This window comes from Notamacropus eugenii, chromosome 4, assembly GCF_028372415.1.
Source record: "Notamacropus eugenii isolate mMacEug1 chromosome 4, mMacEug1.pri_v2, whole genome shotgun sequence".
Taxonomy (NCBI): domain Eukaryota; kingdom Metazoa; phylum Chordata; class Mammalia; order Diprotodontia; family Macropodidae; genus Notamacropus; species Notamacropus eugenii.
The window spans coordinates 433,908,918-433,931,664 of NC_092875.1; the positions used below are offsets into that span (position 1 = coordinate 433,908,918).

The window sequence follows — 22,747 nt, forward strand, 5'->3', positions numbered from 1 at the left end:
AATAAGTTTGCTCTGAAAATAAGAGTTAAATCTTGCTATGAATGTTGTACCAGCTTAAACAATGAGAGCACACCTTTTCCTTATAATTTTGTTGCTAACAACTCAACATTACACTAAATCTACCTTACTTTAAAACCTCCAAACCAGACTACAAAAAAATACAAATAGACCAATGATAAATACTGTCATTCCTCCCAGATTCCAAGGGGAATGGGAGAAGGATTCTTCCCCTCACCTTGGAAAGCCAAAGAGGAAGAATCAGTACATGGACAATTAACAATCATCTTCCATAGGACATGATTCAATATATGAGTTAATTAGCAAACTGAAAGGGATTATTGGGAGTAATATTTAGTTTCTAAATACAAGAAAATTATGGAAATGGTTATAAATGTAAAAAAGTAAAAGAAAGTACCACTCTCTTCAATGAAATTTGCTGAAATGAGTAATTTTTTCAATTTCCTTTTTTAAAAAAATTCTTTTAAAGTACACTGACCTTGTGTTCGGTGGGATCGAATAATACTCATAGAGCTAATCCAGTCAGGAGATATCTTTGACACCAAGGAGTAAAGAACCTCAAGGCTGGTGGCATCCACAACCAGAATTTCAGGGTAATGTCCATGGCACAGCAGTCTCCCTTCACGTTGATTCCCAACAGAGAACTGGTAGAACTAATTTTATATTAAAAGAACATTATCTGTGACAAATTTGCTCTTCACTTAGTGTTTAAATTTATCAAATGCTTAGCTATATGATCTCTCAGCAAAAATCCAACTGGTCCCTGAAAGTTTTTAAATATGGGTTATTATTGAGTCATGCTAGAAGGGAGCTTGGAAGCTGGCTAATTCAATCCTTTAATTTAACAGATGAGGAAACTGAGGCCTAGGGAGACTAAGTGATTTGCCCACCATTATAAGGTTATGTTGGAGGCAGGATTTGAACTCAGGTCCTCTGGCTCCAGAGTGCTCTTTCCACTATGCCATGTCTCTCTAAAAAGAAATTCTTATTGTTCAGTGCTAGAGATTCATAATTTGTGCCCACAAATATAGGCCACAGTGTTGAATCAAGGTGTCTATTAAATTTTATGCTTCCTTCAATGTTCAGCATCAGAATATTTAAATGACATTAAAAATACAATACAACAAAGACAAATGTTCTCAGACATACAAATATATGCTACGTGTAATAATCTAAGATTCTATTATACTAAATAATGAAGAAATGTCTTAAGCTTTTACACACACACACACACACACACACACACTGAACAAAGTTGAAACTGGGTAAAAATGTTCATCTCCCTCAAATGTTAGAAAAAAATTTAAAGAGGGCAGTATTTGGATTATTAATAGTAATGTTCATTTTCTAAGTGAAAGGAAATTATGGCCTATAGTCTTAAGTGCATATCTACTCCTCCATCAAATATTGGTGGGACATGGATGAAAAAAACTTTTTAAAGGACAGAGGCCCATTCAGAAGGAGTTATACTGCAATCAAAACTCCTACACATCAAAACTCTGGTCCCTGAACTTCAAATTTTTCCTTTTCTTAGTATTTTGGGGAGGAAATCAGGTGGGAAATTTAAATAACTTGCCAAACACCACACAGCCGGTATGTTGCAGAGACAAGATGTGAACCTGGGGTCTTTCTGACTCCAAGACGTGCCCTTTGAAAAGTGTCTACTTTTAAAACATAACATCTTTCCACATCTCAATGCCTCTTATTAGTCAGTATCCTAACCTTCTATAATCTTTGTAATTGCCCTATATATTAGTACAGCACACACAGTCAGAAAGCTGATGAACAATTTGACCCAGAACAGGAAATAATAAAAGGAACCTCACTCAGACTTTTTTCATTCATTCATCTACTCATTAAACAACTACTAATTAAGCATGTATCATAGGCAAAGAATTGCATAAATGAAGAAAGGACAGATGTCATAATAACATATCTCTACCTCTCAGTAGCTTACAAAATAGGGAGATATGATGTGAACAAAAATTATGTAAAGCAAAATAGATCACAGGAGCTTAAGAGAGGTAAAAAGTACCCTGGAAGCTGAGGAAGAGAGGAATCAGAGATGACTTTTAAGTTTGGGAGTTTTAGGGAAGCCTTTTAAGGAGGCAACAGCACTTAAAACCACTTTAGCACACCTGTGCTTGCAACCTGACAAATTAAAGAATTAAAATACTAACCTGTATGCCAGTATGTGTGCAAGCTAATTTCGTAAACTCAATACATCTGCCATCACTTACATCCCAAAGGCACATTTCTCTGTAAAACACAAAACACAAAATAAATAAAAAATAAAAAGATCCATCGTGGCCAAGTATTTCACTAGTGAACTCAACAAAACCATCTGAACAAAAATGTTCCCTCTGATATTTTAGTCCATCTATCCGAAGGTTTTGTATTCTACTATACATTTATTTTTTTCCAGATTCATCTTTTGTCGAGTTTTTTATGACTTTCTATGAGCCTAAACTATTTCTAATTAAAAATGAAAAACAAGAAAAATTAATTATATGTTTAAAGGAACTGAGGGTTATTCAACTTTGTCCCAGTGGTATAAATATTAAAGCCCTTAAACCTAACAAATTCCATCAAAGAAACTAGCTATTTTTATATTTGTTTATATTGTATATATTTATTGCCTCAAATCTATATAACAGAAATTTTAGAATTTAACTGAACCATAATAACTTTGCTATGTAACAGTAACAATCAAGCCTCATACAATACTCATATACTGAATATATGTATATAGAATTTATGCATAAGCATAGCTTCAAAACTATGAACACTGAAAAAAAATACAGCCATGAACAGTCAACTGAAATGCATTCTATAGGCCTGTTAGAAATTAAATACAATATTTCACTTCTAATTCTATTTGCAGCTCTATTTCTTTAGAATAAATACCTTCCAAAAAGATGGTATCTTAAATGAAAACAAGACAAGGTAGAAGCTGGAAAATGCATGATTCTGAAAATACTTACAGAAAGAAATACAAATTTACCTTGTGAAAAACTTATTAACACAAACCAATGTCTTTTTTGAGTGAAATATACATTGTTGACCTTTATACTTGGTAAAGATTACATTAAAAGTGAAAATTAGAGAACAACTTCCCTAATGAATGGCGAAAAATGCTAAAATATTTAGAATATTTTTTTTAATATTCTTCATGATAAAGTAGGATTTATACTTGGCATAAAAGACTGGTTAAATTTTTCAATTTAAAAAGCTATTAACATAATAAAATAAGCAGCAAACAAGAAAACAACACATATTCCAACAGATGGGGGGAAGGGAACATTTGATAAAATCCCACTTTCACCGATGATTTTTAAGAAAGAATAAAAAGCAAAAACATTATGCAATGGAGTAATATTAAAAGCATTCTCACTAAACTAAGAGCAGGTACAAAACAATGATATCCACTTATACTTCTCTTACTTGACTTAGTACTGTAAATTCCAAAATTGTTACGACAATAAAAATGTATTAAAGGGCTCAGCATTGGAAATGAAAAGCTCAGAGAAAAATTAATTTCAAATGACACAAGTTCTTCTAAAAAATACAAAATGTCTCAACAAAAAAATTTAAGAGACAAATGAGCTCAATCTCCTGGAATACAAGATTAACCAAAAAAAAATCTATGAACCTATTTACTATCAATCAATAAATCAATAAATCATAAGAGAAACTCCATTTACAAAAAAAATAACAAATTTACAAAATTAATCTACCTAAAAATACAGAGAAGCTATATTTAAGGACAACCAAAAAATTATGATGACAAATATAAAAAGACCTAAATAATAAGAGATATTCAATAGTTATGGAGAAATTATAATAAAAATGACAATACTCTCAAATTAATGCATATTTAATGCAATCTTGATCAAAAATCAAAGGGTTTCTTTACAGGACTCTATGAAACTTGTACGGAAAAGTTACTGGAAAAAATATCATAGGAGTGTTGCATACAGTGTCAGAAACAGTCACTCATCTGGTTTTGCTAACTGCTTTTCTGTTACAAGGGAGATTCCACTAGAAAGCAGGGGTACACAGTAGGTCTGGAAATGTAAAAATAAAAGATATCATCAAAAACTTTTTTAAAGTAAAGTATTTGTCTCAAAAAAAAAAATCAAAGTTCATACTGGCAAAAATAGTGTGAAGGAGATCCTGTACTCCTAGACTTTAAACAACACAAAGTATCCTCAGATCTTTGGGACAAACAAGAGAGATAGAGTGAGAAAAAAAGAAAGAGCTACATTTAATAAAATTTCAACCATGATGTGTTACATAAACATAAAAAGTATGGCTTCATCAATACACAGTCTAAATTGCCCCCCCCCAAAATAATATTTTTTTCAATAAAGAAAAACTAAGGAACATTATTTATTAAACGTACGTATGACAACAAATTTATTGCCATACACCTACATATATACCCTTCAGTGAGTTCCAAGTGGATGATAAACACTTTTTTTAAATTATGTAAAGAGAAAGCAAAATGGAATAACATATTTCTGCCAGTTGTGGAGGGAAAGCTTTTTCCTCCCACTCAATCATTAGAATGAATTATTTGGACAATATAGATGTGTATGAATCTATCAAAATAAAATTCTATATTACAATATGTACAAAATTAAAAGACAAAACTAACAAATTAAAATTTTAAAAATTATGAATATGACAAATAACGACATTTAAAATATAAAACTACTGAAAATTCACAAAGGCTAACTTGAAATCCACAATAATTAAAAAGTATAAGAATATGAACAGAATATTTCCAGAAAAGGATTCATAAAATGCTCCAAAAGGATCCATAAAATTGAAAAAATGTTCAATTTTAACTAAAATTAGAAATAAAATTTAAGTAATTTTGAGATACCACTTCATTTTAGCCAATTGACAACAATAATTCAAAACAAAGTTTTTTGGAGAATAATCCAGAAGCAGAAAAGTCCAAAAGTCACACTTTTTAACCCTGAAATCCATTGTCTGGAATATAAACAAACTGTCCTCAAACACCGCCCCCCAAAAAGAGCTATTTATTCAAGTAGTTTTGAAACAATATTTTTAACTAAAAAAAATTGAATAATCAACAATAGGAGAACAGTGGACCATGACTGGAAAGGCCATGTAGTCCATTATTAGAATGAAATTAAAACTGACAGGTATAAGCAATACAAAGAAAATGGCAAATGCTATCGTGAATAATTAAATTTTTTAAAGAACAGAAATAGAGTAGAATCTACCCAATAACTACCTTAGATGAAAATTCAATGAGAATGAATAGACAAAGGACACTGAAGGAGACTGAAGTAGGAGTTATAATGAATTTAAAAATATGTATTTATTACGCAAGTTAAATTAGATATACTGATGTTCATTCTTAAGTTTCTAAAAAGTTTTAAATGACTTTAAAATATCATTAAAGCATACTATAATGCAGGGTTATTGCTGTTTTTAAAATGTTACATAGACAAAGCTTCAATCTTCTTTCAAAGCTGTAACCTTAAGAGACAGGAAGGGGACGAAAAATATTCTTTCCCATTCCCAAGTGGAAAGGTTGAGGCATAAAATGGGAAAGTGACTGGCTGGCTTCTAAACAATATGAGTTATTGTGCAGAGGGGAACCAGAATTGAGAACCCTGGGTCTCACTGTCATCATCTCAAAGCTGGCATAAATTATTGCTCGAGGGTCCCACCAAGAGAATATTATTGAGTCATCTTTCTCATCCTGCAGATCTCTTCTCCTTTCTCACTTTGTGAAAACATCCTGCTTGCAGGATCTATCCCTGGGCACCAGGGAAGTTTTGTGACACTCTCTTGGACACCACAAAGATCCCAGTGTTATTCTCAGACAGTCAGGTACTCACCCAATAAGCTCTGACTGAACCTCTGGGTTTCCCCACACTATAGGGCAGGGATGAGGAACTTGAAGCTTCAAGGCTACGTGAGGCCCTCTAGGTCCTCACATGAGGCTCTTTGACTGAATCCAAAGTCAAAGGACTGCATGTGAGGACCTAGGGGCCACATGTGGGCTGTATATGGTCTAAGGTTAGTTCAGGGTCCCCGGTGTCCAAGAGAGGCATCATGGAGACTGATCTGGCTTCACAACCAGACAGAACTAGGCTCAAGTCCCATCTTTGACACATACTGGTTGTGTAAACTCTGGGCAAGTCATTTAGTCTCTCAATGCTTTAGACCAGAAGTATCAAACATATATAATCATGTATGGCTTTCTAAGTCAATCTGAGGACCACAGAGATACTTATATACTTTTTATTGGCCCTGTTTTGATTTGAGTTTGAAACCACTGCTCTAGATAACACTAAGATTCTATACTGCAAGAAAGGTGCCAACTTACACTGGTAGAAGTTACTCACCAAGAACTCCCTATACCAATGAAAAATACAGGTCGAGTGTACATTCCTATGCCATAATGCAGGTATGTGTTACATTTAATTTTATACAAAATGCACAATTTCTAAAACACCATGTTCTAATAGATTAGATGATGCCTTCAACTGAAAGAAAAGTGATGTCTTATTTTTTTTCTTTATGGATCAATAAGGTGTTACAATCTACAAATTCAAAGCTGTCGAGATATTTGCTACTAATATTTGAGGACTTAAGTCAACGCAATTTCCTAAACTATAAAAAGTAGTTAAGAAATTATGTGAATTAATGGTGGAATCACTAGCCAGCCTCTGCCCTCTTTTTTGGGGTATAAGTTCCCACACTGGGTTGGCATAACAACATAGCATGAGGCATGAATGGAATTAGTCAATGCACTTATGCTAGTTAAGGACAATTAAGACTGATTCGAAGCTCGTCTCCTAACTCAGAAAAGTGTTATGAAAATTAATCATTTTATAGGCTTTAGTGCCCAAAGTTTCTCACAGGAGAGGCAAAATAGAAAAGTAACTATAGACATAACTATTGCTAAAGTAATTCCTTTGTAACTTAGAGCCTACAATTCATATTTTCTTTGCATTGGGCTGATTATATAAAATCAAGAAAAAGATAAGCCTTACTAAGGTATTGGTACTCTGTTCAATCACAGTTGTAAGAAACTGAGTAAAAGAATACTTACCCACTTTCAGATGCACTCACTACATACTGCCGGTCATTAGAAGCACAAGCTTTGGACAAACAAGTAATTGAAGCTGTATGGCCAAACAAGAGAGCCCGAGGATTAATCTAGAGTTAAAAAAAGATTAAAACATTTGTATATGAAGAAACGTAGAGGGGACAATCCCTTAAAAATGTTTAAAATTTCTAAGCTATGAATGCATCAACAGATGTGGTTAAAATTATGGTTAAGGCTGACTTATAATGTTTATAAAATCTACGTGACTAAATAGAGGAATATCAAAGCCAAAGAGACGCTGACCAGGGCCCTCTCAAGTCAGCTTCATGATCTTAAATCATTTTTCTCAGTTTCATTCACTTCTACAGAAAAAAAGAGTAGAAAAGGAAGAATGTATAGTATTAACATTCAAAAAAGTATAAAGAAAAATATCAAGATAATATTGCAGTTATTAACTTCGTAAAAACATACGCCCATCCACCAATCTGAATTTGACGGTTAAGTAGAAACTTTACGTGACATGAGTGTTCAAAATGACCTATGCTTATTCCACAAAGGTATGGCTGTTCACGGCCATCATGACAACAACTCCCTATCATGAAAAAAAAAATAAAGCATTGTTTTATAATAGGTGTAATGTTACTCTATTAACTTCAGTCATACTCAAGAAGGCCAAAGACCTGACTAGACTAGATTTCTGATGCACTCGCAAGCTCTTCCAGTTCCATATGTGACAAAAATGGGGGGGGGGGGGTAAGTATTAGCTAAAAGCTTAAGGGATATGCCTTATAAGAACAAACATGAAAGATCTTGCTAGATTGATTAGCAGAGCTAAGTTCAGAAACCAGAGGATACTGAAGAACATGTATCAGTACAAACAAGAGTAAATCTATGTCAAAGAGAAGGAATTTTTACCACATTCTGCTACTTAATATAGCATGATGTCCAGTGATGTCAGCATAGAATATAGTGAGAAAAGCACTAGAGTAGGAATCCAGACACCTAGGTTCCTTGACCTAGCTCCTCCATTAAATAGTTCAATCCAAATGGGAAAGCCAGTACATCTCTCTGGGCCTTAGTCTCAGGCCACAATCATTTATCAAACACCTACTGTGTGCCAGGCATTGTTCTAAGCAGTGAGGATACAAAGACAGGCAAAATATACTCTCAGCTCTCAAAAACCATCTCAATCCATCTCTATAATATTTCTAATAATAATAATAACATCAACAACAACAACAAAGGGGTGAAGAGATACATAATCTTCAAGGTGCCTTCTACCTCTAAGACTCAATGAATTCAAAAGGTGAGTGTAACAGGAGGCTCTCCAATAAATGACAGCTCTTCACCAATACCAAACTATCAGGAAAATTCAAGATTCCCACAGTAGTGGTAACATACTCTTTTTTAGGCTGTAAAATTATTACTTGTTCTAAATGTCAAATGTAAATGATAATTGTTCCCAACCCAGTCAAAATAATATCCCATTTGTTTTTCATCTTATAGGCAGCATGGTACAATGGATAAGATAGCCAATCTTAGAGCCAGGAAGACCTGAAATCAAGTCCCACTTGAGATACTGGCCACATGACCATAGGCTAACCACTTAGGTGCTCTAAGACTAAGGTGTAGAGAAGGCGCTGACCTGAATTGGCAGGAGTTCTCTCCTTCATTTCGCACCTGTCTACACTGCTTTCAGATCTCTCTGACTTCAGCACCATACAACCATGGCAAATATCTTTTCCCTTTCCAACCTCCCCTCCCCTGCCGCCCTCTGTCCCTCTCTTTTGTATACTGTAAGCTCCTGCAAGGCAGGGATTGTCTTTCTTTTTTTCATATTTGTATCCTCAGCACCCTGTCTAGCACATGGTCAGTGTTTAACATTTACTAACTGATTGAGTGATTCCCCAAGCTTCCTATACCAGTAAAATCATAGGTTCAGGTCCTAGCTATATTTTTAATTTTACATTAAAGATCTCATTCATTTTGTAAGAATGTCATTTCAACATTATATAAGTTTCTACCTATATTTGTAGGACCTGGGCATTGTGATTTCATTGTTACAGGGAATGTCTAAATGAGTGAACATCCTGTAGGATGATAACAGTAGCACCTTCTCAGCAACTTAATCTGAGAAAGTTGCCTGGAGGTAAAGCAGTTAAGTGATTTGCCCTCAAGTCATGTTGCCATTATGTAACTGAGGTAGCATGTGAACCCAGGACATCTTGGCTCAAAGCTTTCATTCTATCCACTACATCAAGCAGTCTCTCATACTGTAGAGATAAAGGTTGTCTGTTATTCTGAAAAAGTTAATTCCACATTAAAGTTTTGGAGAAAAGGATAAAAATATAGAATCAAGGAAAAGGCAGACATCAAGATAATTATAAAGAAAGGTCTGGAGTTGTGAACTGATCCAACCATTCTGGAGAGCAATTTTGAACTATGTCCAAAAGGCTATAAAACTGTGCATACCCTTTGATCCAGCGATACCACTGCTAGGTCTATATCCCAGACATTCAAATAAAAAGGGGGGAGGAGAATGACCCATTTGTACAAAAATACAGCAGCTCTTTCTGTGGTGTCTAAGAACTGAAAATTGAAAGGATGCCCATCAATTGGAGAACGGCTAAACAAGCTGTGATATACGATTGTGATGGAATATTACTATGCTATAAGAAATGACAAGCAGGATGACTTCAAAAAAACCTGGAAAGACAACGAACTGATGCAAAATGAAGTGAGCAGAACCAGGAGAACATTGTACACAATAACTACAATATCATACAGTGAAGAATTGTAAATGACTTAGCTATTCTCAGCAAAGCAGTGACCCAAGACAATCCCAAAGGATTCAGGATTAAGCATGCTGTCCTCCTCCAGAGGCAGAAGTGATACTGTCTGAATACAGAATGAAGGATGGTATTTTTCACCCTTTCTTTCTCTAATTCTTTTTTAGTTTGAGTCTTCTTGTACAAAATACTTAATGTGGAAGGTTTTGCATGATTGCACATGTATAAATAATATTAGATCGCTTACCATCCCAGGGAGGGGGTAGAAGCAGGAGAGAAGGATGGAATTTGGAACTAAAAACTGCTTTCTAAAATGTTTAAAAATTAATTGGGGAAAAAATAAAATATTCTAAAATAACAATGCCAATTCAAAAAAAAAGAGACTTGAAAGATCACAAACTAAACTCCCCTCATTTTACAGTTGAAAAACTGAAATCTAAACTGAGAATTGACTTGTGCAATATTACACAGCTAGGTCACAATAATCAAGAAGTAGGGGGTATAATAACTCACTTTTACATACTGCTTTAAGGTTTACAAAGTTCTTTCAATATCTTCCTATCAGGTAGATAGTAGCATTATCTACAGATGAGGGAAAAGAGGCAAAGAAATGAAGTCAAAATGGTAGCTTAAAAAAAAAAAAAAAAAAAGATAATGTAAAGAAGCCAGAGTACTCAATATTCCCAAAAAGGAAAAAAGCTTGAAATATACAGCCAATGTTCCCTAATGAATGTTAACTGAATTCTAAGCATCATATACAAATACATAAAATAAAACCCCCTTCCTACATAAATGTAGATGCCCTCTCTTCCATCAATCCTGGCTCCAGTCTTTTTTGAGCTAGAGAATTTGCTGACTGCATCTGTCACAAGAATATGTTACCCGGACCTTCTTGTGCAAAGGTAGAGGAAGTAAATAGTATTTGATGCAGTGCAGCATCAAAGATTTGGGAATGAATCCCATCTCAGACACATTATTAGCTATGTGTCAGTCATCTCTCCTGAGATCAGTTTCTTAATAGTACAATGGGGTTAAAATACCTGTAAAATTTGCCTTACTTGGTTGTTGGGAGAAACCAACAACAATGTATGTAAAATGCTTCAAAAACCTTAAAACACTGTATAAATGTCATTTTTAATTATGCTGATATAAATCAAATATCTTGAGGATCTGTCCACTACTACTTTTGAACTGTTTACTGCTGTAACAAAAGGTCTTAAAAAAAGATTACTAATTCTAATGTAGTGCTAACTCACTATAAACTCAATATGAATCAACAGTACGGCATGAACGCTGTACCAACAAATGCAATGTTAGGCTTCATTTAAAAAAAAAAGGTACAGTGCTGAAAGTAGAGAAGTTAAGAACTCCAAGGTACACTGCATCAGACAACTCACACGGAATGGATGAGGGAACCAGGGATATTTAACCTCAGAAAAAGAAAATTTTATCAGGACGGTAACTGTATTCAAATATCAGAAGAGTTGGGATTAATAACAGCTGAGAGTTATATAGCACTTTCAAGTTTGCCCTCTTTTCTTTTCCTCTATGTTATCTCACTTGGAAACTTCATCATCTCTATGCAGATGATACCTAGACCTAATATCTCTTCAGCTCTAATCATGCAATACCAACTGACTTTTGGACACTGCAAATTGGGTGTCTCATAGACACCTGAAATTCAACATGTCCTAAACCTCCTTTTCTTGTCCCTCCCCCAAACACCCACCTCTACCCAATATTTATTCCTAACAAAGACACCACCATCCTGCAAGTCACCCTGGCTCACAACCTCAGTGTCTCTAATACCTCATTAGCACTAATCTCTCACAGTCAATTCATGGTCAAATCTTACCATTTCTACCTTAAGATCTCCCTTATAAGTCTTCTTCTCTTCATCTGCTCCACAGCTATCAAAATGATTTTTCCTGAAGTACAGGTTTCACCCCTGTACTCAAACTCCACTGGTTCCCTATTACCTTCAAGATAAAATATAAAATCTTCCACCTGGAATTTATAAAGACTTCCACAACCAGACCCCTTCCTACTTTTCCATTCTTAACTTGGCTCCACTTTATGTACTCTATAACCCAGGTAAACCATCCTATTTGCTGTTCCTCACAACTCCCTTCTCTGATCCTTTCAATTCATATTTGCCATGCCTAGGATGCCATTCCTCCTCACCTCCCACCACTCATAACATAGCTTCCTTCAAGAATCCATTTGGCAGGCCTTTCCTAAGCCCACTCCTTCCCTCTAAGATTAACTTCTATCAGCTCTGCCAGAACCTCATATGTAAACAGTTATTTGCAAGTTGTCTCCCCTATTACAGTGCAAACTCTTCCAGGCAGGGATGATGTTTTTTGGCCTTTCTTTGTATCTCCAGCAGTTACCACAATGTCTGGCACATAATAAGTGAATAACAAATGTTTATTGACTGACTTTACATACGTGGCATCATTTGAACCTCACAACAAACTTATAAGATAGGTGCCATCATTATCCTCATTATACAGACGAGGAAACTGAGGTTCAGGGAGAATAAGTGACTTTCCCAAAGTCACACAGTAAGTAAATGTCTAAGGCAGAAGTCAAACTCCAGGTCCATAGCTCTACCCATTATGCCTTGTCCAGACCTAGACACAAGGTATACAAATTATAGCGAGACAAATTTCAATTCAATACAAAAAAGAGCAGTCTAATAAATAACTATGTGAGGGGCTGCCTTAAAAAGAATAAGGGAAGGAAATAAGCATTTATTAAGTATCTCCTCTGTGTCAGACACAGTGCTAAGCACTTCACAAATATTACTTCACTTGATCCTCACAACATAGTGCTGAGATAGATGATATTATTATCCCCACTTTACAGCTGAGGAAACTTAAGTAGAACAGAGGTTAAGTGACTTGCCCAGGGTCACACAGCTACTAAGTGTCTGAGATTGGATTTGAACTCAAGTTTTCTTAACTCCAGGCCCAGTGCACTATCCATTGCAACCACCTCACTGCATAAACGTCCTTTCAAAAAAAGTAGTAATCACCTGCTAAGAACAATATAAATAAGACTCATATACTGGGTAAAGGCAGGACCAGCTCTTCACGTCCTTTTCAACTCTTAAATCATATGATTTCCAATCACAAGAATGTAGAAATTAGTCTTTACTGTGATCAACTGGCAGTAACTGGAAACCATGAATATACAGAAATAAATTTAGCAAACTAAATCTCAACCTCTCTGTTGCCATAGAAACAAAAAGTCAGCTGACTCATATAAGAAAAGCTTTTAAAAATTAATATTTTAATGTATTTCATAGTTTCCATATGAGATTTCTGAAACCTGTAAATGGAAACTATGCTACACTTGTTCAGTCAGATGAGCAATAAAGAGGATCTAGAAAAGTTAAACTATGTACTCACTAAATTGTTTGTGTTTGTCCTTCGTTGCCGAAGAAGACCACGCCATCAGAGAAATGATGACATGACTTGCACTTGACTTTGTTTTGAGTGAGGGAGGACTGTGCAGGTCACCAGCCTCACTTCTCCTCCAGAGCCATATGAATCCAGTGACCAGATATTCATCAGGATGACCGGAGGTGACCCAGGATGCACTGGGAGACCTTGGCCCCTTTGGGCCAAGGTCTTTGCAGGTATTCATTTAGGGTGAGGCAACGCCCATGGCTACCTCTTAACCTTTTAAACAATTACTAAACAGCAAATCAAAGAAGGATAACTGTAGTAAATTGAAAATCCCTAAAAAATCACTGGATCACAGGGTCAACATAAACAACTGAAAAGTAAAAGTCTTAACACCTTCCACGAAGCAGGCTTGTTCAGGGGTTAGAGTTGGGAGGAAATTAAAAAGCTCAGAGAAAAATCAAATACTGTCTATGCCCATTAAATGGCATACATGAAATATACACAAAAACTGTCACAAACTGATCTCTTCACTTACACATAATGCCTCCCACCAGCATTATCTTTGACTGTCAAAGACCACAATTAAGAAATTACATCTATCTGACTACCAATGTGACCAAGAATGAAAAGAAAATGAGAAGCAATTGAAAAGTGGCAACAGAAGTGATGGTTATTTAATGCTGCACAGATGAGACTCCCTGATAAAAATAGGAGTACTACTGCTACTTCTATAATGTCATTTTAAGTTGTTTTCATTCCTGCCATGAACTGAGACAATGTTTTTGTAAGACCACAGGCCAAAGGAGCACAACATGTAGGAATTTAAATGTCACACATCTATCTTTGAATTCTTGCAAACTAGTAACAGATGAGAATAACAGTAATAATATTAAGAATGTTGGGGGGGAATCTTGCTGGTCTTCCATGAAAAGGCCTATTTTTACCTCTTACTTAATTTTCTTACGTTAAATACAGCAAAAAAAAAGCATGCTTAATCTTCTCTAGAGTAAACCACTCCATCTGTGTTAACAGTTTCTCAAAGAACTGACTTTCCATACCTTTAAAACATTTTGGTTTTCCCTGGACTCTCTTTTTTCATCCAAAACTAAATACAATGTTCTAATTACAAAATCTGACTAATGGTCCACAGAAGCAAAAAGGTTAGACATAGGTCTTGAAAGTCATATGCCTTTCTCTCCATTTCAGTAAATCATTAATCCCTCTCTTCAACAGCACTGCACTGCTGATTCACAGGCAGCTCTTGACTTCATAGGACCATCTAACTATGCTTCCTTACCTTGGCACAATCTTTCCACATTTGATATCAGCATTTTGTTTCTTAATATCTTAAAAGGAGCACTCTTTTGATCTATAGGCTCTTTCTTCCAATCTGTCAAGATGTCTTGAAATTCTATTCATGTCTTCCTAATAGATCACCTCAAATTTGTTTCTTTATTATCGTCAGAAATTTTGATAAGCGTAACACTAATTTCTAGTTTGTCATCTCACAGACATAACTGAATATATTATCATCTATTATCATCCTACACTGTCAGTGAAACTCTGATAACTAAAAGGTGCAACCTTTAAGATAGTTTTCTACCTACCTAATAATAGCATGAAGTGTGATAATGAAACAATTTTACACATATTTATACATATCATATATCTTATATGTACATGATTATGCTAGGGAAAAGAGCTTTCAGTTATTTTTAATGTAGCAGAATTCATCCAAATGAGACTTTTTCCCCTTCAAATCATTTCATTAGGAGAAAACATATTAATACTAATGACACTGCTCAAAAATTCTTTCAAAATTTTCTTTTGGAACTGCCCTCAGAGCTTGCATCATATTCTTCTGAATACCTCCATGGCAGCAAATCTGCCTGAAAGAAGATTTGATTTTTGAAAACAGCCAAGAATCATTTGGAGCCAAGTATGATGAATAAGATAAGTGATCAAGCTGAAAAATATGATTTTTGTTCAAATGCTATTTCATAGAATGCATACTTTGAGCTAAAGCACTATCATTATGCAAGACTATTCTTTTTTCATCATACATACTTTCTCAAGTGCTTCATTATAGGTCCAAATGATAGCTTGACCTTGTGAATTCTATAATGTGCCAGGCTGGTGTGAAAAAGAAATCAACATTGACTTCACTCGTGATTTTGATATGTAGATTTTCTATCTCATAAATGCTGCAATTTTCCACTGCAGATTTAGCAACTTGGCTTTAAGGCTATATGGGAAATGCCTTGTTGCCTCACTAGGGACCATTTGTCAATTTACATTTAACTCAAGCCATCATTCTGGATGTTTTCTATCTGAATAAACCAAATCCTTAAAATTGTAGGACATAAAACTAAAAGAAACCTTAGAAATTGAGTTCAACATCCTCATTTTACAAATGAAGAAATAAGAGTCTAAACAGGGGTCCTTCTCAGCCCTAAATCATATGAAACAGGAAAAGGTAGCAAAGTTAGAATGTAAATCCAGATCCTCTGATTCTAAATATAGTGCTTCACTACCAACATTTCCATCAGTCCTATGGATGCTTTACAAATCATGATGTACATCTTTTTTACTTCTTCAAAATTTCTGTTTTCTAATTTGTCAAAAATTCTTACTCAGGTCTTTACTTCATCTGTATGCAGCATCATTTGTAAATTGGTATGACTTCACATAAAACTGCACATTGTTGGATTTTTTTTATTCTAAATAAGTTACTCATTTCTGTGTTTATACAACAAATACATTTCTGCAATTCCCCACAGCTGCTACCGCAAGATTCGCCAACCTTAAAAATACAGCTGCAGCAAGTTGACAGACAGCATACCCCTACCATGATCACTTTCATAAGCCACCAAAAAAGAGTCTCACCACTTTATTAGAGACTATGTTTTCCTAACTTTCCAGTGATGTCATGTAGACTCAAATAAATGTCCTCTTATTTATAGCTAGTCATTTATCATTAAAGGAATTTGTTTCCTCATTTCTTTTGCGTCTATAAAATACTGTTAATTGACTGCTTGATCATTTGTGCTAAATAGAAATTAAGGTGACAGGACAATAACCATAACTATCCTTTTTATTCTTTTTTACAGAGACATCATTTCATTTTACTTTTTTTAAGTAGTTAAATTTCAATCATTTGTGATGAAGGCAGAAATTATGATTTTCAATTCAATCCTCAATAATTTTCAAGTCCTGTTTTAATGGAAATTTATTAATAAGAGCAGCTAATAAATCTCAAAAGTTACTCTAAGTCCATCTCCACAATGCAGTAAAAGACTCATGATCACTGAAAATGCCAAACGGTAGACAGGAGAATGGTTAATGTGTCAGACCCACTAACTTGATAAAAAGATATTCTCATATTATAATAATAGCTTAATTTCCTTCACTTGGTTTTTTTTCTATGATCTAATATCACATTTGGTTAATACACATGGAATTAGATGGTCTTCAATTAAGATCTAACACAGAAAACAAAGAAGAAATGTCAACTATTTTTAAGCAATTTCCAGGTTATCTTTTATTTCAAAGCACCTTTGCAAGGAGGGTGAAGAAATAAGGATTTACAATATATTTTTAAAATTAGTAGTGGTAGCAACTGTTATTGTTTTTTGTAAGAAAAAAATATCACCTGAAACAGAAGTAGCTATGTCTAAAAGACACAAGTGATATTTTGTATACTTACTTCCAGTTCTAGGGAAAGATCCCAAAGGCATATTTGTCCATCGTGACATCCTGTTACGATCGTAGCCCCATCATCCATTAAAAGCACAGCTGAGATGCAATGCGTCGGTGCTTTACGGCCCCAAAGAACAATTGGTAGAACAAGACTGTTTCCTGCCATTTTGTTTTCACACCTAGAAATTTCATAAAAATAATTTCAAGTATTTATTGCAAAAAAGATTCCACTAGAAGATCTTCACATATTTACACTTTAATGATGAAAAGCCCAGCCACACAATTACACAATTTGAAAATCATCACCTTACCCTACTAGCAAAATTTGGCCAAATATTTATTCCCACACAGACATAATTCTTCATTTGCTTTACTCAAACAATGATAAAACAAGTAAATCAACTCTCTCTAGACAATGATTATTCTCAAGACAATTAATATTTTATATACAGACTAGATAAAGAAACATTTATGAGTCTTCCTAACAGAAGGACACAATGCTATATATACACTGTGAGATGTGTTACTACACCTAATTTTTTGCTTAAATGTTTTCCCTTGTTACAAGGGACAGTACAATGTGTAGGGGGATGAGGGGGCAATGGAGGTATTTCCTTTTCTGCCCCATCTTCATGCAAGGACAAAAAGTATCAAGAAAATATATTTTTTAAAATAAATCTTAAAAAGTATTTTGCTTAGTTTGTTTCGCTGGTTTGTTGATGACAGTGCTCCCTGAAGAAAATGCAAAAGCATTAAGTAGAGTTTAGCCTAACTACCCACACATGAAAACCAAGTGGTTAAAGAATACATGTTGTGTGATTTCTGAAATGTAGTTGGACAAGCTGTTTCATCAGTGTATATACAGTCACTGCAAACTGACAACGAGCACTAAGGGTAAGATGGGTTGTCCTTGGAAATTGTTCAATGCTTTTAAGAACCTCAAGCTCCTACCTGACACAAAGGTCAATGAGTATTCTTTGTAAAAAATGGGATGGTGCCACAAAGTCAGAGTAGTACATTCAGTACCTAGTCCTTTCCTTTCAGGCAAATGCTACAGGAATCAGAGCCTAAACCCAGTCATTGCATCCAGAGAACAGTGGCACTTGCAGAATTTCAGCCGAGAGTCTCAGGAGGAGTCAGAGCCTGGGATCAAACACTTCCTCCAAGGCTGTTACAGGGCAGAATCTGCAACTAGCAGAGTGTCAGTTCAGGAGAGAAGTAAAGGGATACAAGCAGGGATATACAGCATCCCTGCTCAGTTATGGCACCAAGCACTATAGGTATGACAAGACTTAGATCTCAGGCTCAATCACCCTCTCCAATACATCATTCTTTCCTCAATGTCCCAGACCAATAATGTTAAAGGGAACAGGGCCAAGAAGCTATCCTCAATCGTGACTGATGGCTGCCCTACTCCAGGCTGTGTACTGAGAGTATACCATGGCTTCTTACAGGACATCTCACCCTGGGTTCAGCATTGAAGGACCAAAGTGACAACTCTTGCAATTGCATAGCCAAAATAAGTTTAAAACAAAGAGTAAATGAAGATCTTTGCCCATTATCTTTAGTAGAAAGGCTTAAAACAAAATTAAGAAAAATGCCTAATACAATGAAGAAATACATTGCTTATTAGCAAAATTTTAGGGTAAAATTTCATAAGATATATTTATAGGCAGCAAGAAAGGAATCAGTAGAAAAAGATAAACTGATAAAAGAGGGAAAAGGATAACTATTGGAATAATCAGTTAGAGTAGACAAGAAGAAAAAGCATTTTTTTATTGAATAAGCAACATGACAAAAAAAAATGACTTAATGAAAAAATAAGCAAAGCAAGCAGTAACTTCAAAAAAAAGCACGATGTAAAAGAAACACAAAAATAATCAAGTCTTCTGCATACTACTGATAAAACCCAGCAGGAGGAGATAAAAAATGAAATTTCATTCAAAATACCTAAAAACTGCATAAAGCTTAAGGATGAAAACAGAATAAGGCCACTAAACACAAGAAAATGGAAAATACTGATTTTTTTAAAAATTACAACACTTTTCTCCAAAATAGACAGTGGTACTACCATATTTAGACCCTAACATCACAGTCTCAAATGTGTTTATATAAAGAAGGAAAAAATAGAACTTAAAAGAAGATAATTATCTAAACCATTTGGTACTTGTCTAGAAAAATTTTTAATGGATCATGTTATGTAAATAAGATCTAGAAGCACTCAAACATTGTGGTATAGTCCTAGATAAATCTGAGGATGTCAACTCTTGAAGTAAGGGCTTCCATTCAACAAAATCATCTGGGCCAACTGAAAAGCAGAGGCAGAGAGGCCTCATAGTTAAGAAAGGCAAGACTGACGTTTCTCTTCCATACTACCTGATTATAAACTTAGGCAGGAAATGTAACCTCTGAGATCCAGAATCAACTCTCTAAAATTATACATTTCAAGGCAGATGTCTAGAAACAACCAGACTAGACCAATGACATATAGAAGTGATTTGGGCCAGAAGCAACACAATTGTAAAGGTACTGAATGACCAACGTACAAGAAATGTGAAAAAGGAGAAGATACTAAAGAAATGGAAAAATTCGAGGACCCAATTAACACCCTCCAAAGGCAACCAAAAGAATGTTAATAACTACTAACCTATATGCTTATTCACTCATCAATCTATAGATGACTTTCTGAGACTTATCTAAAAGGTACTCAGAGGGAATAAATAGGCTTTTGTAAACGATACTCAATAATGAACCACATATTCACCATTGCATAATCAACTAAGACATAGAGAGCAGAGATTGCATTATGTTTATTATTTGCTAATTATAAAAAAAAAAACATTTGATTTGATAGAACAATTAACCAACAAGCTATATTTCACTACAGGATATCTTCCATCCATACTTCAAATTGATTCAAGATTCCTTGAAGAAGAGAAAAATAGAAATATCTGTGCTCAATGACACTCTAATCAAAAGTCAATAAAGCATAAAACATGGGAACAGGTGCTTGCCAAAGATGTTTCCCACTGTGAAGGAGGAGAGCCAGGTTGAAAAGGAATTCATTTTGCATGGTGAGGTCCTCTAGTTACTTGTCTGTCAATGACAATTTACTGATTATATCAAGCTCCAGAACATAGAACAGCCTCCTGAAAGATATGTGTAATCGCTCAAAAGAATTTGGCTCAACCATCCACACACAAAAAAACGAAACGGATGAAAATTATCAATTGCCAAGAACATGAGTTTGCATGGACAACTTATGTAGCTTTTTTTTGGTGAAATATATATATACACATATGCAGAGAGACAGACAGATACATGGATAGATAGATAGACAGACAAACATAGGGAAAGAGAGAGAAAAATCAATCGATCTGGGACATGCAGTACAGACAACAAGTTGAGCCAAGACTTGAAAAAGAGAAAGAACTGAGACTGAATTGGCTTTGGAAACTGCCAAGCTCCATAACTGGCTCCAAGCTTCTAAGGCCCAGCATTTTAATAGAAACCTTCTATCAGTATTGCTAGGAGACATCAAGCCACATAAAACAACAGTCTCAAAACAATTAAAAATGAATGTCATATCAGCAGCACCGGAAGGTTTCATCCATTATGAGCTGACCATAACATATGACAAACGAGGAACTCTGACAAAGAGCAGAAATAAAAAATGTCATCAATGAAAGGCTGGCCACATGACAAGTGATGACAGAAGGACGGCCAGAGGATGCCACTGACACCTTCACATCAGAAGAAAAAGAGGAAAGCCTCTGATATGCTATGGTGAAATTATGAGAGGCCATGGAAAAGAATGCACAGGCAGACAAGAGTAATGATCTTTAACAATGCAGGGAACTTCCGAAGCAATGAGATCACAGATCCATTAGAGCATCCACCAAAATACACTCAGGATTTATGTGAGCACAACTGAAACCACTCTTTACAGAAGAGGAAGATTTAAACAACTGAAGAGACATGAATTTTTCATGGTTGGACATGCCAATATAATAAAACTATATTACCAATTCAAATTATTTACTGATTTAATATCATACCAAACTACCAAGGGATTTCTTTATAGAGTTTGTTCAAACAATACAATTCATCTGGAGGAACAAAAGGTCAAGAATCTCAAAGGATTTTTTAAACTAGGAATAAAGAGGACCTTACATTGCTAGACTTCAAACAATACCATAAAGCAATAACTATCTAAACTATTTATATTTGTTTAAAAGTTTTTTAATGAATCATATTATATATGTAAGATTTAGAAGCAATCAAACACTGTGGTATAGTCTTTGATAAATCTTAGGATGTCAGTTCTTGAGGTAAGGACTTCCTCTCAAAAAGATGTTCTGGGCCAACTGAAAAGCAGAGACAGAGCAGCCTTAAGAAAGGCTAGACTGAAGTCTCTCCTCCATACTGCCTGGTTATCCCTTAGGCAGGAAATTTAATTGCTGAGTGCCAGAATCAACTCTCTAAAATTATACATTTCAAAGCAGATGTCTAGTCCAAAAAAATATGAAAACAACTCAAACTAGAAAGTAATATGATAGACATTAGATTCAGAACAATTTCTCATACCATACACCACAGTGCCAAGAGGACACACTGTTGAAATATATAAGATTACATCATTTAAAAAATTGTTGTTGTTGTTGTGTTCATCCTTCGTTGCCGAAGAAGGCCATGGCATCAAAGAAATGATGACATGACTTGCACTTGACTTTGTTTTGAGTGAGGGAGGGTGCAGGTCACCAGCCTTACTTCTTCTCCAGAGTCATCTGAGTCCAGTGACCAGATATTCATCAGGATGACTGGAGACAGCCCTGGGTGCACTGGGGACCTTGGCCCCTTTAGGCCAAGGTCTATGCAGCTATATGTGTGAGGTAACACCCATTCATTGAATAGGTCTGCTCAAGAGGTAGCCAGGGCATGGCCCCTTTAATGAGGTAAAGAAAAGAAAGACATCAGGCTGGGAGGTAAAACATAAAGGAAAGCAGTGCTTAAAAAATTATTTATTTTATTATTTATTTGTTAAATGATTATTTAACTAAATTATATATATATAAGAATGACCTTAAAAAAAGGAAAATAACAAACATCATTTTGCATGGAAACAAGCAGATTAATGCATAATTGGCAGAGAAGCATAATGGAACTATATCAAAAAACTGTCTGAACAGAGCATATACATACTTTGACCAGAGATACCCCTACTAGGCCTATGCTCCCAAAGAGAGCAAAAGGTAAGAAAAGGACCCAATATGTACCAAAAATATTTACAGCAACTTAAAATTTAGGGGATTCCCATCAATTGGGGATGGCTGCACAAATTATAGGATATAAAAGTAACAAAATACTGTTTTGCTATAAGAAATAATTATCAATCAACAACTATTTATTAAGCACTTACCATGTGGCGGACACTATACTAAGCAATGGGGATACAAATACAATGAAAGAAACTCAAAGTCTTGACTCAGAATGGCTTACATTCTAATAGGGTTGACACTAAAGTCATATAAAAGTATATACAGTAACTTCATGCATATAATTGATATCAAATTGTCTGCCTCCTCAAGGAGGGGAAAGGAGGATGAAGGAGGGACAGGATGTGGAACTCAAAAGTTTTTTAAATGATTGTTAAAAAAAATTTACATGTAGTTGAGAAGTATTTAACAAAATAAATAAAAATATATTACAAATAAAAAGTATATGTA

At 34.9% G+C, this 22,747-nt stretch overlaps 1 protein-coding gene across 4 annotated transcripts in view; it reads right to left on the reverse strand.

Annotated features, from left to right (window-relative positions):
* The window catches only part of WDR7 (WD repeat domain 7), a 462,625-nt gene that overhangs the window by 422,770 nt on the left and 17,108 nt on the right, over positions 1 to 22,747 (reverse strand). For all 4 annotated transcript variants that reach the window (XM_072605972.1, XM_072605969.1, XM_072605971.1 and 1 more), the window contains 4 exons: positions 17,029 to 17,200; positions 7,121 to 7,227; positions 2,199 to 2,277; positions 497 to 671 (listed from right to left, as the gene is read on the reverse strand). In XM_072605972.1, coding sequence (XP_072462073.1) covers positions 497 to 671; positions 2,199 to 2,277; positions 7,121 to 7,227; positions 17,029 to 17,187 — 520 coding nt within the window. In that variant the 5' untranslated portion in view covers positions 17,188 to 17,200. The remainder of the gene's footprint in view (positions 1 to 496; positions 672 to 2,198; positions 2,278 to 7,120; positions 7,228 to 17,028; positions 17,201 to 22,747) is intronic.